Source organism: Dermatophagoides farinae, chromosome 1 (assembly GCF_024713945.1).
Source record: "Dermatophagoides farinae isolate YC_2012a chromosome 1, ASM2471394v1, whole genome shotgun sequence".
In the NCBI taxonomy this organism is placed as follows: Eukaryota; Metazoa; Arthropoda; class Arachnida; order Sarcoptiformes; family Pyroglyphidae; genus Dermatophagoides; species Dermatophagoides farinae.
The window spans coordinates 8,814,721-8,834,015 of NC_134677.1; the positions used below are offsets into that span (position 1 = coordinate 8,814,721).

The 19,295-nt window shown below is 30.9% G+C and overlaps 1 protein-coding gene across 1 annotated transcript in view; it reads left to right on the plus strand.

Moving 5' to 3' along the window:
- The window catches only part of LOC124491768 (pre-B-cell leukemia transcription factor 1), a 41,886-nt gene that overhangs the window by 6,230 nt on the left and 16,361 nt on the right, over positions 1-19,295 (plus strand). Inside the window, exons 2-3 of the mRNA XM_075735483.1 lie at positions 1,164-2,593; positions 10,656-10,729. Coding sequence (XP_075591598.1) covers positions 2,379-2,593; positions 10,656-10,729 — 289 coding nt within the window. The 5' untranslated portion in view covers positions 1,164-2,378. The remainder of the gene's footprint in view (positions 1-1,163; positions 2,594-10,655; positions 10,730-19,295) is intronic.

A 19,295-nucleotide genomic window follows, 5' to 3' on the forward strand; every position in this document is an offset into this window, starting at 1 on the left:
AATTCGTCACCTGATGATGATGATATGGTCTATTTGTTGTCTTATTGGACATTTGGGTTTATGTGTATAACGAATGGATGATATACTTTGGTTCAAATTGAAATTCCATGTTTTTTTTGTCTGTGTGTGTGTGTGTGGTTTTTGGATTTAAAATTGTTTTTTCGTTTTTCTTTGCAAATCATTCTAAATTGGTAGAAATTTAAAATTCAATAAGGAAAATTTTTCTCTTTATTTTTTCACACTTTCGTTTACTTTTTTTTCTGTGTTTGTTTGTGTATGTGTGTGTTTTTTTTCTTATTTATTCAGGTATCTTGTTGTTGTTGTTGTTGTTTTTTACAGTTTAAGAAAAAAAAAATTCAAAGATTTTTCTCCTCATTTTACACTTGGCAAAATGAACCAAGAAAAAAAAATTTTTCCAGTGAAGAAATGTGATGATGAAAGTGATTTTTTTCAGATTATGGATTTGATGATAATGATATGATTGAAAATATGAATTTTTTTGTTGTTGTTGTTTGGTTATATAGGATGAACCATCGACGTGTTTTATTCATTTTGTCGTCATCGTCATCATCATTGGTTGTCATCCATTCATAATCATCATCATTTTATTTTAGTTTGATTGTCTTTTTTTTCTGTGTGTGTGTGGCTTGCTGGCTCACTCTACTTGTGGTTTGTTTATGATTGATGCCGTCGAATCGTTTTTTTTTATTGCCTTTTTTGCTATGATGTTGTTTGTCGATTATGATTATGATGATGATGGTGATGATTTGGGAGTTGCACTTAAATACATTGCACACACACACACACATTGATAGAGAAAAGGATGATGAATATAAAAAGAAAAAAATCAGTTTCTCTGAATAAATTGAATGCAATGAATGGAGACTCTTTTATAAAAATTTTTTTTTTTTTTTTTTTTTTGAATACGAAAATCTGCACTTGGAACTTGATGATGATTTTTATTACCATTTTTTTCTGTGTTTTTGAAATGGATAGATAATGAATGAACGAATAGATAAAGATAGACGCGAGCTATACTCGTGTATACGTTTTCGTTAGATCAATTTTTTTTAGCCAATTTATTGGATTTTTTTTTTTTTTTTTTGTCTAATTTATGGACAAATTGGTAATGTTTTTGTTTTGTTTTCTCTTTATTTAAATAGAAAAATGATTGATCTTGGAAATATTGAAAATCAACAAGTATAATATACACTTACATACTGTGATTCAATCAAATAAATGCGGAAAAAAAATTCTGAATCAAGTAATTAATTGAAAATTTGTCACCAAAATCGATTATTGGATAAACGAACGAACCGAACGACAACAACTAGTCCAAAATCAACCAAAAAAAATAACAAATATTTTCAGCATCCTGTGTTCTGTATACACATTATTTCATATCGATGATTGAAATTTTTTTTCACACTACAAAACGATCACCAACACCACCAAATGCCAATGTATCATCATCATCATCATCATCGTTATTAATGTATCCTCATTTATCTCAATAATCAAATCCATCGTTTTGGACTTTTTTTTTCTTCTTTTCTTGGCAAATTTCGGCATCAATTGTGTGTGTGTGTGTGTTTTATGTGCTTAAATTATCATCATCATTAGACAACACAATATTTGATATATATAGATGATAGACACAACAACAAAAAACTGCCGACAATAAATAACAACAACAACAACAATTTGGCCATTTTCTTCAATTCAGATTTTTGTTGTTGTTGTTGTTGTTGTTGTCGAAACTTTAGACAAAAAAAAATCTATCCATTAATAATATTCGGGCAACTTGTTGCTATCCAAAGTTTCAATTTTTTCCTAAATGTTTGGATCATCGTATTGTTTTTGTTATGGGCGTTGTGTCGACCATGTTGTATATCGACACAACCAACATCCAAATGGTGCAATATATATTCGAATCGAATCCACTTAATCGAAACATCAACATCATAAATCATATCGACAAATTTGTCATCGATTAATTGATAAAAATCATCATCAATATTGTGTAATTATCATCATCATCATCATCATAATCATCAAGTGTGATAATCTTTTTTTTCTTCTTTCTTCAAAAAAAGTGTTTTTGCTTGTCAGTGTTTTTTTCTGGTGTATTTGTGTGTGTGTGTGTATTTGTTTCATGATGAAATTTGTTTCAAATTCAATCAATTTTTTAATGATTTTTTTTGTTGAAAAAATTGTTTTGATTTGAATTAAATTAAATTGATAAGTTAATAAATATCGCCGCAATCATCGCTACAAAATTTGAACTGACCAATCATCATCATCATCATCATCATCACCATCATCTTTCATCATCGTCATCATCAGATTTATCATCAAAAACGATATCATCATTAATTATGTCAACAAACGCCGTCGTTGGCGGACATTATGGTAGTCCGCTTGATGGCAGTCAACCATCACAACCACCACCTGGTTTAGTGGTGTCTGGTCCACCGGTTGTTGATCATACGACCGGCACGGCCGGTACGATAACATCACGCCATGATATTAATGAAATATTACAACAAATAATGAATATCACTGATCAATCATTAGATGAAGCACAAGCAAGGTACGTGTGTAAAAATTTTTCGATTCTTTTCTTTATGCTAATTTGGGGAAGGGTCATGAAGGTCGATCAAACAATAATAACCAGGCTTTTTATTGATGAATACGAAAAACTCTTTTTTCCATTGTTCCACATTGCAAATTGGTTGACAAAAAAAAGCCATACTACATCCAGGATCCAAATGTTTGGCCAATTTGTTCATTTCTCTGTTTGTGTTTCCTTTACACATTTGATTCAATTCGTTTTTCCCTCGCCTATCCTTTATGGTTGTGGTTGTCGTTTTTTATTTTCCTAAATCCGTTATCACATTATGTTCTATATTGATCCAACAAATAATAACCGCGTGATCCCCTTTCTTTTCTCTATGTGTGTTTCACTTTCGACAAAACAATATCGGTATAGTTTATACCGAGGTCAATATGGTGCTGTAACTTTGGTGGATTTGACTTTTCAGCAGCTAAACACACACACGCACACACACAAACAAATGGTCACCAATTTTGGTGATTGTTTCATTCATTCATTGTGTTATAGCCATATTTTGCATTTGAAATTAATCGTAATGAAAATTGGATTCATTTTGTTGTTGTTGTTGCTGTCTGGATAATCATCATAATTTCACATTTCCAATGTTCCAAAATCATATTTTTTTTGTCCGTGATGATGTTGGTGTTGAACAACAACAAACATCAAAACTAACGGCTGCAGCATGAGGTAGTAGTAGGTGGTGGTGTGTAAAAGTTTGGAATTTTCATTTTTTTTTTTTGATTCCAATCAAACTTTAGTATAGAAAAATCATATTGGTGCATTTGGTGTGTATGTATGTGTGTGTTTCAATAAATTTCGCTCCATTTTTTTTTCTATTTGTCCAGATTTTGTGAAAACTCAGATTCGAAAAAGAGAGAGAGAAAGAAAAAGTCCTTGGACGATTCGATATCGTCATCGTCATCATCATCATCATCATAATCGTCATATCGACAAAAAGTCAATTTTAAAAAAAAAGAAAAAAAATTTCTGTTTCTCATGCAGTTTTGACTTATTTTCAAAAAAACCAGAAAAAAAAGAAAGAAAACTGACTTTGCCTAAACATATATTGTGTATATGTATGGTGAGAGACAGTGTCAGTCAAAAAAATTTTTTTTTTGTTTTCCATTAGTTTTATATTTTTGAAGGAAATATTGTCAAAAAAAAAATCGTCGTTTGTGCAGCTTTACAAGCGCGAGGGAGATTGACACATTGTGTGTGTGTGTGTGTGTTTGAGTTGAGTATATGTCCGGCATGGCATTTGCTTGTCACTGTCGTCGTCATCGTTCATGGTCCGACCCTATGGAAATTGGAAAAAAAAATTCGCTACACGAGTTTTTTTTCACAGTGGGAAGCGAATGAATGAATGAAAAAAAAACCGATTTTTCTCTACTTTGGCCCAGTTGCTCTCTTTTTTTTCTAGTTCTCTAATTCATTGTGTTTGTATTTGAGAGAGAGAGAGAGGAAAATATGTGGACCATCTGAGGTCCCTCTATATACATACACATGTGTGTTTGTCTCAGGTTTCTTGCAAAATTTGGTTTGAATGGCGGGACCATTTTATACAATAAAATTTTTTTTTTTTTTTTGGCGCGCACCATTTGGTATAGAAAAATTCAAACTGTGACTTTTATATATACCTTTCTTTTCTTGGTGCACGATATTTTCATTCTTTTGCTTGTTTTTTTTTGTTTGTGTGGCACATAGTTCCATGACCTTAAGGGTACAATTGTCGCCGTCGATGATGATGATGATGATGATGACAACAATTTTCGAATGAATAGAACAAATCAAGAAACGAATGAACACGAATAAAGAAATTTAAGTTTTTTTTCTTCACTGATCTTGATTTTATTTTTCTTCATTTTTTTTTGTTCTGGTTGTTATTACCATCGTTATCAAATCAAGATCGATACTGGCCAAAAAAAAATGGTCACAATTATCATTACCAAAATATCAACGTCGATAAAGTTTTGGTGGTTAGTTTGAATTTAAATTATTATAAAATTCAACATATGCACACACACACACACACAATGGTTCCACCCAATCAATCGGGTATTTGTGTGGCCATTCTCATTCAACAAAATGTGTGTGTGTGTTTGTTGTTCCATATTCATTCAATAAAAAAATAAAATCAGCCTTGGAACATGGTGTATTTAAGGTGGTTATGTTGGCACATTTGTTGTTGTGTTTCATTTGTGTTGTTATCGAAGCAAGTGAAAAAAAAATGTATTTTTCTTACCATGTATTATAATGGTGCAAGAAATACCAGGGAAAAGCTTGATTATTTCTTAATTACTTTGCTTCACTGGCTTTTATTGGATTTGGTGAGATTTTTTTCTTCTTGTTGTAAAGAAAATTTTTTTTTTTTTTTTTTTGATTTTTTCTTCTTCATTGAACTCGATTGATTTTTTTTTCTCTTTCTGCTATTGTATTGTTTAGGTTTTTTTTTATTTTATTTTCCAATTCACATTGAACAACAAGTTTTGAGCTTTAAAATGTTGTGTGTGTTTTTTTATTATTTATAACAAGATTAACTAGCGTTTGTTCTTGTTGTTTTGTTGAATCTATGTGTGATTGGTAATTTGAGATTTCTGTTTTTGGTTGTTGTTGTTGTTGTTGTTGTTGCTGTTTTGTTCATTCATTTTTATTATTCTACTACTTTCTCTTGTATTTCTGAATAATTTTTTTTTGTGCGAGAATTTTTCCATTTCTCAGTTTCGGTTAGTTAAGGTCAAGTGCAAGGACGCGGCTCATTAACATTATATTTTCTTTTATATGGATAAAAAAAAGATTCGAAATGACCATTTCTATTTTTTTTTTTTTTTTACACATTGATGACAATTAGTGCCACTTGACTTTTTGTGTTTTCAAAAAATTATTATTGACGATGAAAAAAATCCATTGAAATTTATATCATTCTCTCACCATCCAATTGATGATGATAGGTTTCAATCGTCAAATTCTGTTTCATTGACAATAACAACAACAATAACAGAAAGAACCACCACCATGGGTGGTGTGTTTGGTACTTAGTAACGATATATTGGGTGACAATATTTTTCTTTTATATCAGAGGTCATGATATATTTTTTTTTCTCTAAACATCTGTTGCTTTTCAATATTTTTTACATTTCAAATATGTTCCAAGGTTACCCACTACCATTAGCCATTGGCCACGACAAGCATCATTGCCCATTTTTTGTTTGTTTGTTTGTTTGTTTGCTTCATTTGTAAAAAAACTCGTTCATCATTCGCTTATTTATGAATGGTAAAATTATTCATTATTTATATGAATAATTTTCAATGAATTCATTCACTTGTTGTGTTTATATTTTTGTATCCTGCTGCTGCTGCTGTTGCTATCGTATAATGGTATCTTATTATTGCGTTGGTGGTGGTTGTGGTTGGCGTTGTGTGACATCCATATCAATCGTATTTTTTTTCGCTAGCTGATTATGATTGAGATGGATCGGTTTTTCGTTTATAGCTTAGTCAGTATTTTTTTTTCGTTGAATAATGTGTTTGATTCATTCGAAACACTTGTTGATATTGTAGGCGTATTTATATTATTCCAATGATGATGATGATGATGATCATCATTCTTATTCTGATTCGGTTGTGTTGATTTGTGTCTGTTTGTATCAAGAATGATTTTTTTTTTTTTGCTTTTCACGCCCAATTAGCAATGTTTATTGATGATCTGTCGTATTATGGTGATGGTAAATATTTTTCAATGTTAAAAGAATATTCTTACGTCGTCTTCTTAATAATAATAATCAGTGTCATCATACCGATGATGAATTGATGTTTTTTTTTGATGATGATGATTGTGTGTGTGTGTGATGACAATCGGTGTGTGTGCGTTACGAATAATTCATTTTTTTTCGAGCAGCCAATTCTTTTCATTGGTTATTGTTTGGTAAAAGAATTTTTCTTTATTTTTTCATTTTTAACACTGTTTTTCTCATCAGATTTCTATTGTCACATTTGTTCAGTGATCATCATCATCAAATATAAATGAATGATGATGGATTTGGCATGAAAATATTCATCATTGATGTGTGTATGATCGTCATCTTTCGTTTTTATTCTTGCACATCGACATTGTTCACAGATTTAGATTATTCAGGATTTTTTCACTTGTTCATCAACTTTATTTGTAAATGTGTACGTGTGTGTGTATTTAAGGATCAGATATCAAGATTTGGCTTATGATGTGATATTTTTTTTTGTTCGTCATTTCGTTTAGTTTTGCGATTCAATTTGATGATAGTGCGAATGGTGTACATACAGAACAACATTTAAAAGTGTGTGGTTAAGAGACATTCCAATCCTCCACATTTCTATGAAAGAAAGGAAAAAATGGCAACAAAAAAAAACACAGAGAATGAAATGAACCTCGAATTTGAAATAAAAAGATTACTGGTTGAATGAAGAATGAACCAAAAAAAAAAGAGAAAGTGATTCTTACGCAACCGAATTTATTCCTCTTTTTTTGTATGTCCTATGTGTGATTCTGGTTCATTCACCATTTTTTTTATTCTTGGTTTGTTTTTTTTCGTTTTGTTTCTTATGAAAGAAAAAAGTTTGAGGAACAAAAATGTTTTTAGTTGTCGTCATATATTGATGATGACAAGTGGTGAACAAACAAACAAACAAACAAAAAATGTTACAATTTTTATACATTTAAAAATACACATTTTACCCGCCAAATGATAACTGTGAATATTTATTCTTATTGGGTAGAAAATGTGATGGTAGTAAATACCAAGCACCGGGCTAAAGAAGAAAAAAAAATGGTGATGAGATATCGCACTCAGTGGCTGACTGGCTGGCTGAATAAGGCAAACGACCAAAAACTACACACTTGACGATTCTCATCTCGACAATTTTGTAGCCAAAAAGAAGAAGAAAAAAAACTGAATTTTCAAACTTTGCAAATTCTCTCTAGTTATTTTGATGATGCTAAATTTAGACAACATTTTAAGGGAGTTTTAGAAAAGAAAGAAAAAGATTTTCTGTTTTTTTTTCTTTTTTTGGTACATTGTACATGATTTGTTTGTGAGTTGCAGTTTGTTGAATTTTTCGTCATCATCATCATCATCCGCAACCAACCATTGGCCTGTGCCACCAGAATAGTTTTTTTTTTTTTTGGTTTTGTTTCTTCTTTGGTTATTCTCATGGATCTTTCTCACTGATCAAGTTGACACTTTTTTTCACTAAATATTCCTAAAAATACACATAAATAAATATGGCTAATCAACCAATGCTTGTTGCTATGTTGTCAAACGGATGAGATAGTAAGATTGATGGGATAGCAAAAGTGATCACTAAAGATCATCAGATTTCTTTATTTTTCGTTTTTTGTTTTATGGTTTCATCCGTCATTGATGACGACAATTAAGCATCATATCAATTTTTCTCGGTCTTGGTGCATGTGTGTGTGAACCAAAAAATTCAACCATGTGTGTGTGTGAATATGTGTGCCCAAGAAACAACACACATTGACTTTTGATAAAAGTCCAGATTTTGTTTTTGTAGATTTGAAAAAAATCTGGTCAATACTTTGATGAATTTCGTTTTGCATTCACTTTGTTTTTCAATTTCTTGGTAAATTTATTAATTACAATTATAACAATTATAATATGGTCTTCATCAGCAGTTTATCTGGATTTTGTGTTTTTCCGTAATTTTTATTTGATGTTTGATGATTGAATGATGATGATGATGATGATGATTATAATTGATATATATTTGTACTATAAATACAGATGTGTGTGTGTGTGTATTTAATATTTCAAGGATGATGTTGATGATTATGATTATGGTGAATGATGATGATGATGATGATGATAATGTAGGAAACTATATTACCCGTTTATATGCTAAGGATATTATTATTTGGTGATGGGCTGAGTTATTGTTAGATGATGATGATGGTGAGAATTTTTTCTTGTTTTTTTTTCTTGATCTTTTTAATTAATTATTATTATAACCAAGTGTTGATAATGTTAACAATTTTATCATTCTTTTGTTGTTATTGCTGGTTGTTGTTGTTGTTATCATTTTTTTTTTTTCGTTATAGTTATTGTATATGTGTGTGTGAATCCTTGATACTTTTTTTTTGGCTAATCCATCATCATCATAATCATCATTGTGTTTTGTTGGTTTTTGGGGTATTTATCGTTGGAGAGAAATTTTTTTTATTTTTATTTGGCATCTGCCTACAAGGCGTTTTCATCATTCATTTTAATACCTGTGGATTTTAATGTTTTTTTACTTGATACAATAATCAAATAGAACGAAAAAAATGAAACCAAAATTTGAATTGAAATGAAAATGAAAAAAAAAATTCATGATTTGCTCATTGTCGACTGTCGTTGTACTCATAATGATGATGATGATGATTTTTTTTTCGCTTGCATTGCATCTATTTTTGGCCTTTTAATACACACACACAAAATGAGACAGTCAGAGAGTGAAAAAGCACAAAATTTCACATTACCACCGCTTAATGTTTGTATGAAATTTTCGTTTTTTGTTTTGTTTTATTTTGTTTTTGTTTTTCCATTGCAAAATTTTTAAGGAGAATTTTTTTTTCGTTGTTGTTTTTATTGAAGAAGAATTGAATTGAAAAAAAAATTCGATACTAAATGTAAATTCTGTATACACACCATGTACACACACATGCATTTTTTTCTGAATGAAAACAATTCCAGATTGTGTTGAGCCAACTTGTGGCTTCAGAGAAAAATTTATCCAGCAACAACAGCAAAAAAAAACAAAACAAAACAAAACAAAACAACATCACATTACATTTTGTGTATGTGTTTTTGAATGAAATTTTCGATATGATGATGTTGGTGTTTATCATATATATGGAAAAAGAATGAAAAACACAATGGTTATGATGATGATGATGATGATGAGCAACATTATAATGCATATGTTGTGGATTCTTATTTTTGGATGTTATTATACACACACACACACACACATAAACAACAACAACAAACACACAGAGATTGAGAATTACAAAAAAAAAGTTCATTTGCGTTTACATATTCTTTTCATTATTTGTGATTATTATACAATTTTTTGTGTTTAGGTTTGAAAATAATGATGAAAATGTGTGCGTGTGTGTGTGTGTGTGTGTTTAAACCAATGGAAAAAATTTAAATTCAAGAATATTCAAGTTTTTTTTTCTTTCTGTGGATAATTTGATGATTTTCGGTTTTTTGTTTTGTTCGTTTGCAAAATATATTTTTCTTCTTTCTACTTCGTGTGTGGTGTTTGTTTTTGGTTTTTACCATTTTAAAACCAATTTTGAGAGAATGGAAAATCTTTACGAAAACCACATACACACACACACACACACACACATTATATGAACGTGGTTACGAATAAATAGCTCGAACGAACAAATCACATTCATAAGAATCCATTCCGCATCAAAACATTTATGATTGTTGTTTGTTCGTTTGTAGATTCGTTTTCCGTTTTACGCTTTTTTGATCGCTTCATTGTTTGTTTATTATATGGCCAAGAAGAAGAAAAACATTTGAATGATCGTTACAAACACTACACAGGCAAAAAAAAACAGGACCGACCGTCATGGAACGGTAACGGATTTTCGTTTCTGTGGCTACAGTTAACTCAATCGGAATAAGTGTTTTTTTTTTGGCTGGATACTACGTTTTTTTTATGATCATTTTCTTTGTTCCACACACGCCACATTAAATAGTAGTAGACAAACAAACACAATAAACAGTGGAAATTGATTGAAAATCGATTGAAATGTTTGCTTGATTTAACATTAAATCAAACACACACACACACACATACACAGTGTCTATAAAACTGAATTAACCTAATAATCATCATTATCATTAAATCCATAACCCCATTCATCGATGATGATGATGATGATGATCGACCTTTTTATTCAATTAAATATAACCTTTTAAATTTCATTGAAATTCCCAATTGAACTAATTTTTTTTCTTTTCGTTTTACAAAAAAAAAACAAACACAGGAAACATACGTTATATTGTCATCGTATGAGACACGCGCTCTTCAGCGTCCTCTGTGAGATTAAAGAGAAGACTGGTGAGTATTTTTTTTTCAATTTCATTTTCTCGTTATTTATTCAGCATATTCGACACACAGACACACAAAAAAAATTATTTGTTTTTATTACTTATAAATGAATGAATGAATATGCATATATAAAACCTTAATTTATCCATCATCCATCCAAAGAGATTCTGTTTAGTTTCGCTATATTAAAGATGATTATTATATGGATGAACAGAATCCATTAGTCTAATAATAATGATGATGATGATGATGATAATGGCGATCCATTAGGCGATTTTTATGTTATTATACAGACTTTACTTGCATATATGGACAAATAAGATGTTATAATTCAAATCAAATTGTACAACGAAATTAGTCGTGTGTTGAGTTAGAATCGATCAATGATTATTATCAAATGGTCGAAATGAAAATCGAGTAATTGAACATGATTGAGTTACCAGAAAACTAGTGAGAGAGAGAGAAGAGATGGCCACATGAATGTATTTATTTGTTCTCGATGGATATTGATCGATAATTTTTTCTCTGCATTCATCATTTCTGTTGTTTTTCTGTGAATATTCATTCATTTGTTCATTGTTTTTTTTTCATATTAATCAGGTTTTCTTTTTTTTTCTTCTGATCGTCATTAGACATGCCAACAGCGGTGAACAGTGTTCACAAATATGGCACATATTGACATTCCTGAAACTTATTGAAACGAACCAGAATGTTCATCATCACATACTGCTGTTGATGGTGACAATAATTCTGGAATTTCTGGAATGATTATGTGTGACCTTTGTGTATGAATCAGTGGTATTCAACAAATTCTTCATTCTACGGTTACCAATGGTTGAAATATCACTTGATGAAATTTTTTTTTTTTTTTTTTTTGCCGAAAAAGCCAAAGAATTTTTTTTTTTGCTATACACATTTTGTGTATACAAGGCCGTATCTATTTCAAACCATTCAATGAACCTTGTTCATTCTATCTATCCATATCCAAATGGAAATTCATGCATAATAATAATTCCATACATAGCATCGTATCGATAATTTTTTTTCTCTCTTTCTCTCTCTCCAATTTCATCATCATTATACAAAGCCATTGTCGTAAATTGTCATAGTTTGCTTTTCACATTCACTATGTGTGTGTGTGTGTGTGTGCAATGTTTGTTTTTGGATTCGTGGATTCTCTTTTTTCGTTTGCATACAACAACAAAAACAACGACAACGACAACGATGATGATGATGATGATGGTCGATAGTATTATGCAGATTATCCTTTGTAAACATTATTATTATTATTATTCGAAAATATTCTCTCTACTAGAATATTTCCATGTTTTTATTGTTTCTCTTTATTCTTTATTCTGTTTGTTTGTTTGATATGATCGTTGTCATCATCATCATCATCATCAAAATTTTCCATCATAGTAATTAGATTTGTATTCTTCTGTGTTTATTCAGGATTCTTTTTAGGCTGTTGTCGTTGTTGTTGTTGTTGTTTGATTCTTGCTTTTATTTTTGCTTTCAAAATAAAACATACACACACGCATAAAAAGAGATGAAAAGATCTGGTTATTTTTACTTTGGTGGATTGTCGATATCATATAATATTGTTGCTTGTTTGTTCCAGGAAAAAAAATTCACATCTATTCATCGTTGTTGTTGTTTGATGGTTGGTTGGTTGTTCGCTCGGATGATCCGAATAAATTCTGTTGTTTGGTTTTTGTTTTTCGAGGCTCATCATTTCTTTGGTCGGTCCGTTATAGCTGATGTGTGTGTGTTGTTGTTGTTGTTGTTGCTGCTGCTGCTGCTGTTGGATCGATGCGACTCGTTTTAGTTTGATTAAATTGTCTATGTTTGTGTATGGATGTCGTGTTTTTTCTTGTTTCATTTTTCTGGTTAGTGTTGTATGTGAAGGGGACATGATTTTGTTAGTCACAATGTTGAAACAGTGTGAAACAAGACAGAAAAAAAATTCTATCTCGAAAATTGTGTTCAATTCTTTTTTTTCACTATCTGGTTTTCTTGTTCGTTCAACTCTTCTTGTTGGTTGGTTGTTCATTCTTGAATCCACACCATTGCCATCATCATCATCATGATGGAATCTATGGTTTTTTCATGTTTTTCAGAGATTGCCAATGTTGCCATTATCTGGTCGCTGTGTCGTTGTTGTTGTTGTTGTTGAGCAGCTCATTTTTTTCGTTTATTCATTCAACCAGTCAAACGAATTGGACTGCTTTTTTTATCTCTTTGGTCTTTGTTTTCACTGTTTTCTTTTGTTTTTTTCCCTTAGCGATTGACGTTTATGTTTTTTTGTTGTTTTGTTTTGTTTTCACAGTTTTTAGGTTTTCATTTTGAACAACGACGACGACGATGATGATGATGATGATGGCAAGAAGAATCTGAACCAGAACAAAAAAAACTTGCAACTGGAGAAACAGAGAAACAAAACAAACTTATCTTGTTTGTAACTTTTTTTTTCTCGTTTCTCCAACACACACACGCATTGATCTTTTGGCACATTTTTCTTTTCTTTTGTTCTTGGTTCAGTTTATATTTTTTTTTTTTTGGCCAACTTATTTTGCAAAGACAAGAAAAAAATTTTCGTTCTTTTTTTTCGTTTCTGGAATCAAGTTAGAGAGAGAGAGAGAAAAGTCAAGATACATTTAGTTTGATTGATTGTTTGCCCCGTGTGTGTTTGTTGGCCAGAATGTTTTTCTTTAACGGCAACAGCAGCCAGTTTGTCCTATTACATTGGGTTGGTCAAGATAATTTTTTTTATTTTGTACATAATTGCAATCAAATCGAATCGTCCAAATTCTTTTCCCGATTCTGGATTGTTGAATATGATGGAAGATGATGATGAAGAAGAAGAAGAAGAAAAAAAACGCAAAATGAATTACGACAAAAAAAACAAATTTTTTTCTTTTGGTGTCGACGTAATCATTTACAGCTGGTGGTGGTTTCGGTGGTTTGGTAGAAATAGTGGATCCAATTTTGGACCAATTTATATCTTTGGTCCATACACACACACACACACCCATAGGTTTCTCGTCCTTCATTCATTTCTTTTTTTTTTGCCCAATTTTCCTATAGCAAATGTGTCAATCAAACTTTAATTTTATCTTTTTGTGCTACCCAACACAACATCAGTGTTTCATGATTGTGTTTGGTGGTGGCTTATTAAACCCAGAAAACAAAAAATTTTTTGGAACTTTGTATTTTTGTTGTTGTTGTTGTTAGATCCAGACGTGTGTGTGTGTGAGAGAGAGATAGAATTTATATAGTGAGATATTGTATATGCGTCACATGGCCACATTTCTTCATTTCTCCACTTTTTACAATAATCTCAGACTCTCATCTCACATTCACATTCACATTTCATTTCATTCCATTCTCTTGGGTAGTTTTGCATCAAGTTTTCATTCTAAAATAACCCAAATAGAGAGCGAGAGCATCCATACACACACACAAACTGGCTGTAGTTTAGAAATGGAAAGCTTTTAATTGTTTTTTTTTTTCATTCATTTTGGTATCAAACAGAATGAAAAAAAAAACGAAATGAAAATTTTTTTTTTAGCCATTTGGAACCTTCCCAGCTTAGTGTTTGTTGCTAGTAGCTACAGCATAGATACAGCATCAGCAGCAGCAGCAGCAGCTGATTCTATCTTTATCTTTTATTCTTCATTCAGACATTTTTACTTTGAATTCTATATTCTATCCTTTTTTTTCGTCGTGTGTGTGTGTATGGTAAACTCTTGAGTACAATTAAATTTTTTTTTTCATTCATTTATCCTACTTTTATTCACTGTGTGTGTGTATGTCTATCTCATTTTTAATTTTCCCTAATTGATTTTAGCCCTTGTGTGTGTGTTTCATTTTCGTTTGAATTTGGTTTTAATAGCAGCCAGTAATATTTTTCTATTCTCTAGATTCTCTAGAACTAGATTCACTGTTGTTGTTTTCATGGAATGGATTCTTCTTCTTCTTCATCGATGTTTGGTGTTGGTGTTCATTCTGTTCATGTGGAATTCTTTGTTTTGTTTCCAAAAAAACCCCGATCTATCTATCTGTCTATCTTTTTTTTATCTACATCTATTCTTATCTATCTCTTTTTGAATATACATTGAATCTTTTTTTTATTATTTCGCTTTGTTTTATTTTGAATTGAATTTTCATTCATTTTCAAATGGGAAACAAAAATCATTGTTTTGTTTTGTTTTGTTTTGTTTTTTGTTCTGTTTCAAGCAGTAACAATAACAATCAAACTTTTTTCAAATGAATTGATATTATCATCAACATCATCATTATTATCATTTAATAGAAATTTTTTTCTTTCTGATGAATCGCTAGCCTTTTTTTTAGTTTCTCTTTTTGGTTATTCTTTTATCACCAGAATCATATATGATGATGAGAATTTTGAATTTGAATTTTTTTTCCTTTCGCCTTTTGTTTTGATTTTACTGGTTGGTTGGTTGGTTGGTTGTTCGAATGGTGTGTGGTGGTGGCAAGAGGGGGTGACCTTTTCTATACGGAATACGGATTGCCTGCTGGCATTGTGGTGGTGGTGATGGTGGTGGCCACACAAACACACAATAGCCTGATGGTTTGCTTGTTTCAATGTTTGATTCATTTCATTGATAACTTGAACAATCATCATTTTGTGTTTAGAAAAGTTTAGTTTTTGTTTTCAAAAAAAAAAAAAAAAAATTAGACGAAGATTCATTCATTGATTCAAACAATAAATCGAATCGTGGGTCTTTTTCTTTCTTTCATTGTTAATCATATATTTTCATTATCATTCGGGTTACCATTTTTATCCAATCATCAATTCATTGAATGAATTAAATGAGACAATTAATGGCAAGTAGTGAAAAAGAAAAGTTTTCATTTTCGTTCGTTTTTTTTTGTATTTTTAATCAATTTTTTTTTTAAAAATTTTCACATTGATTCTTCGGGCAATAATTTTTCATCATTTCAACATTGAATTTTGTCTGGTTTTTTTCATTATTAAATAAAAAATTTAATTTGAAATTGACACCCTTGTTGAACTTGATTTTTTTTCTGTTTCGTTGAACAAGAGAAAAACAATGTCGCTGCTGTTGCGTGGCTTCCGGCGTAATGCATGTTCAACTCTCACTGTGCGTGTGTGTGTGTGTCAGTGTCATTTTCATTGTCATCATTGTATACAACTGAACAATAATGATGATGAGCCAGTTTATAAAAAAAAACGACTCAAGTTTCTATAACTTAATTGTTTCAAATTAGTCTAACTTCCTTTTTTTTCGTTTGTTCATTTTTTTTTTTTTTTTGGTTTAAATGTATCTCTCTTATTATTGTCTAACTTTGTAATGGTCCATATCGGTCTCCATTGTTGTTGTTGTTCTATGTCGTTTTTTTTTGTTTCGTTTACAATTTAATTTCTTTTTTTTCTTCCTTTGATATTCGCGCTCTTAACCCTTGCAACAACAACAACAACAACAATAACTATGCATTTTGAAACCAAAATTCTAAATGACGCAATTTTCTGATGGCTTTTCTTTTTTTTCGGTATTACAATTGGTGTGTATGTGTGTGTAAATGCCTATTAATTCTAATTGCCCCGACAAAAAAGCTATCATCTTGATGATGATGATGATGATGATGGGTATCAAGCAATTTACTCGATATGGTCTGATAATAGACTGGTAAATCTGGCTTTTTGTGTGTGTGTGTGTGTGTGTGTGAAGTTTATGTTTAGTACAAATTGCCATTGTTGTTGTTTTTATTGGTCACAATCACCATGATCACATCATCATCATCATCATGACGATGATGATAATGATGATCAAATCGACAATTGGTCACAAATGGCAGTCTTACATGAAATTATGACCCCAATGATGATTCAGTGATAGTGTTATTATTATTATTGCTGTTTTTTTTGTCATGGGAGGTGACGATGATGATGATGATGATGATCAGTGATCACTACTATACAACACTAGCTCTATTGATATTATTTATAACATCATTATAGACTTTTTTTCGATCGATCTCCATCGATTGTTCATTTGTTTTTTTTCTATCGAATCAATCGATTCATGATGATTATATTTATACTCCATATATTGTCCTTTTTCAGATTTCAATTGTAATCATAAAAGTTAACATTTTTTTGTTTTGTTTGGTGGCAAGTTCATTTCATTCATTCATTCATTCAATGAAAAAGATACACAAAAACAAAACTAAATTAAACTTATCATTACGATGTTAAATGTTCAGACAGACAAAATTTTCATTTCATTCGTTCATTCATTACGAATTTGGAAAAAAACAAAGAAAATTGTAATGGACAAAAATGATGGCCATTGAAAAACAAAGCTATTATCACGCTCAAATTGATGCATCGGTTTGGCTAAGCCAATGTTTTTGTTGTTGTTGTTGTTGTTGCTGTTGCTGTTGCTATTGGTGGTGGGTAGTTAGTGTTGGTTCTGGAACAACGCATCACCAACGACGACCAAGCATCCAAGCGAATGAACTCTGTGAACAAAAATCACTGAATTCTAGATAGAATTATACCGACACAGTATCATCATCATTTCTCTATTTTACGCATCAATCCATTCGGGTTTTTTTTTCTCGTTGATTCCTCTGGATCGTAGCTATTCTTTATTTATTCATTTCATTTCATATAGTTTGAATTTAAGTTTGTTTTCGATTCACATATCCATTTTTTTTTTTTTTTTTTTGGATGATACAGATTCCAAACAAGTTTTGTCACTCAGCAGTCATATATTTGTTGGTGATTCAAATATATAAAAAAAACCCATGGTTACATGATGAAAGAGATGGTAATGGTAATGAATGGTAAAAGCGTATCAAATTATGGTGAAATGGCCAATTCTTTTAATTCTGGTGGTGTTATACACACACACACACACACACACACACACAAACCATAGAACCATAATCATAATATTAATATTACATAATTGGGAAGCGAATACTACTGGCTTTTTTCCCTATCTCTCTCTTTTTATTTTCTTTCTATTTCAAGAGTCATGGTTTTGAATTTTTTTTTCTTTTTTGGAATAGCAATGAACCTAGGAAGTAAACACGCACACACACACACACACGCACACACACACACACACACACACACACACACACACACAGCCTTTATTTGCACAACAAAAGACGAATATGATATGATGATGATGAAAAAAAAGCAAAAAAAAAAATTCTGAATGCAAATGGATGAATGAATATCAAACCATACAGCAAAAATACTCTGGTGGTGGTGGTGGTGGTGGTGGTAATATAGTGATAGTTCAACTATAGTAGAAAATGCAATAAAGTTTTATTCAAATTTTCTTTTTTGCTTTTCTTTTTTTTAATTATTCATATGACAATAGCTGGCGACTGGCAACGATCATGATGATCATCCATAGCTTTGTGTTTGATTATTATTATTGTCATCTTTGTTGGTTTTTTTTCCATTGGTGAATGAATGAATGAATGAAATGGATTCGAAAATTTTTCCAGCATCGAATCATGCTATGATATGTGTAAAGTCAACACAGCCTATCTTCGTATCAGTCTCATTTTTTTGGTTCATTCATTTTATTTTTTTTTTTCTTCTGGTTTTGCTTTGTTCTTCATTCATTCATACGCTATTCGCTTGATTGCTTAGTTTATTCTAGTGATGATGATGATGATGATGATTAAATGAAACTGATATATTCATGTCAAATTTTTTTTCTGTTTTCCAATCCCGTGTGTGTGTGTGTCTGTGTGTATAGGAATGAATTGTATAATTCGTATTCGGGCAAATAATGACTACACTTATAAATGAAATTCTTTTCGATCCACATTTTTTTATGTGTGTGTGTATGTGCCGTCTTTTGACCCCGAATGATCCAGCTCTGTTTAATTCTTTTTTTTTCGTTTGCAAAATTCATCATCATCATCATTGTCGTTGGAATCAAAAAAAATTTGATTAAAAAGGCAATATTTTTCATTGGTTTGAAAGTTGAAATTTTTTTTTTATGATTCTCAACACAACGGATCGGATCTACACACCATCCATCCATTCATTCATCCAAAACATTTAAGCATCATTTGATCGGCTCTATATATGTAGAATGCTTTGTTGGTGCTCATAAGAAGTGAATTCTGAGATTTTATTCTGAAAATCTTTTTTTTTTTTTTTTTTGAACAAAAAAATCCACACATACAGAGTTTCATTTAATCCATTCCATTAATTTGCTCTGCTGCCTTCTTATTTCAATGTTTTTTTTTTGTTTTGTTGATGAAACATCACGTGTTTTATTAGTGGCATATTACATAATAGTAGCAGTAGTAGTAGGTGTGTGTACTATGCATTTCTTTTTTTCACTATCTCTCTCTCTCTCTGGTTTGACTTCTTATCTATTTTGGACACTCACCAAAAAAAAATGGAAAAAAATTCTGGTCGTTTGGTTTATATGGATGATGATGATATGGTTGTTGTTGTTTTTTCCTGGTTGTTGGCTCATCGTCGTTATATTAGCTGTTATTTACTAGTACTGTGTGTGTGTGTGTGTGTGGATCATTGTTTTGC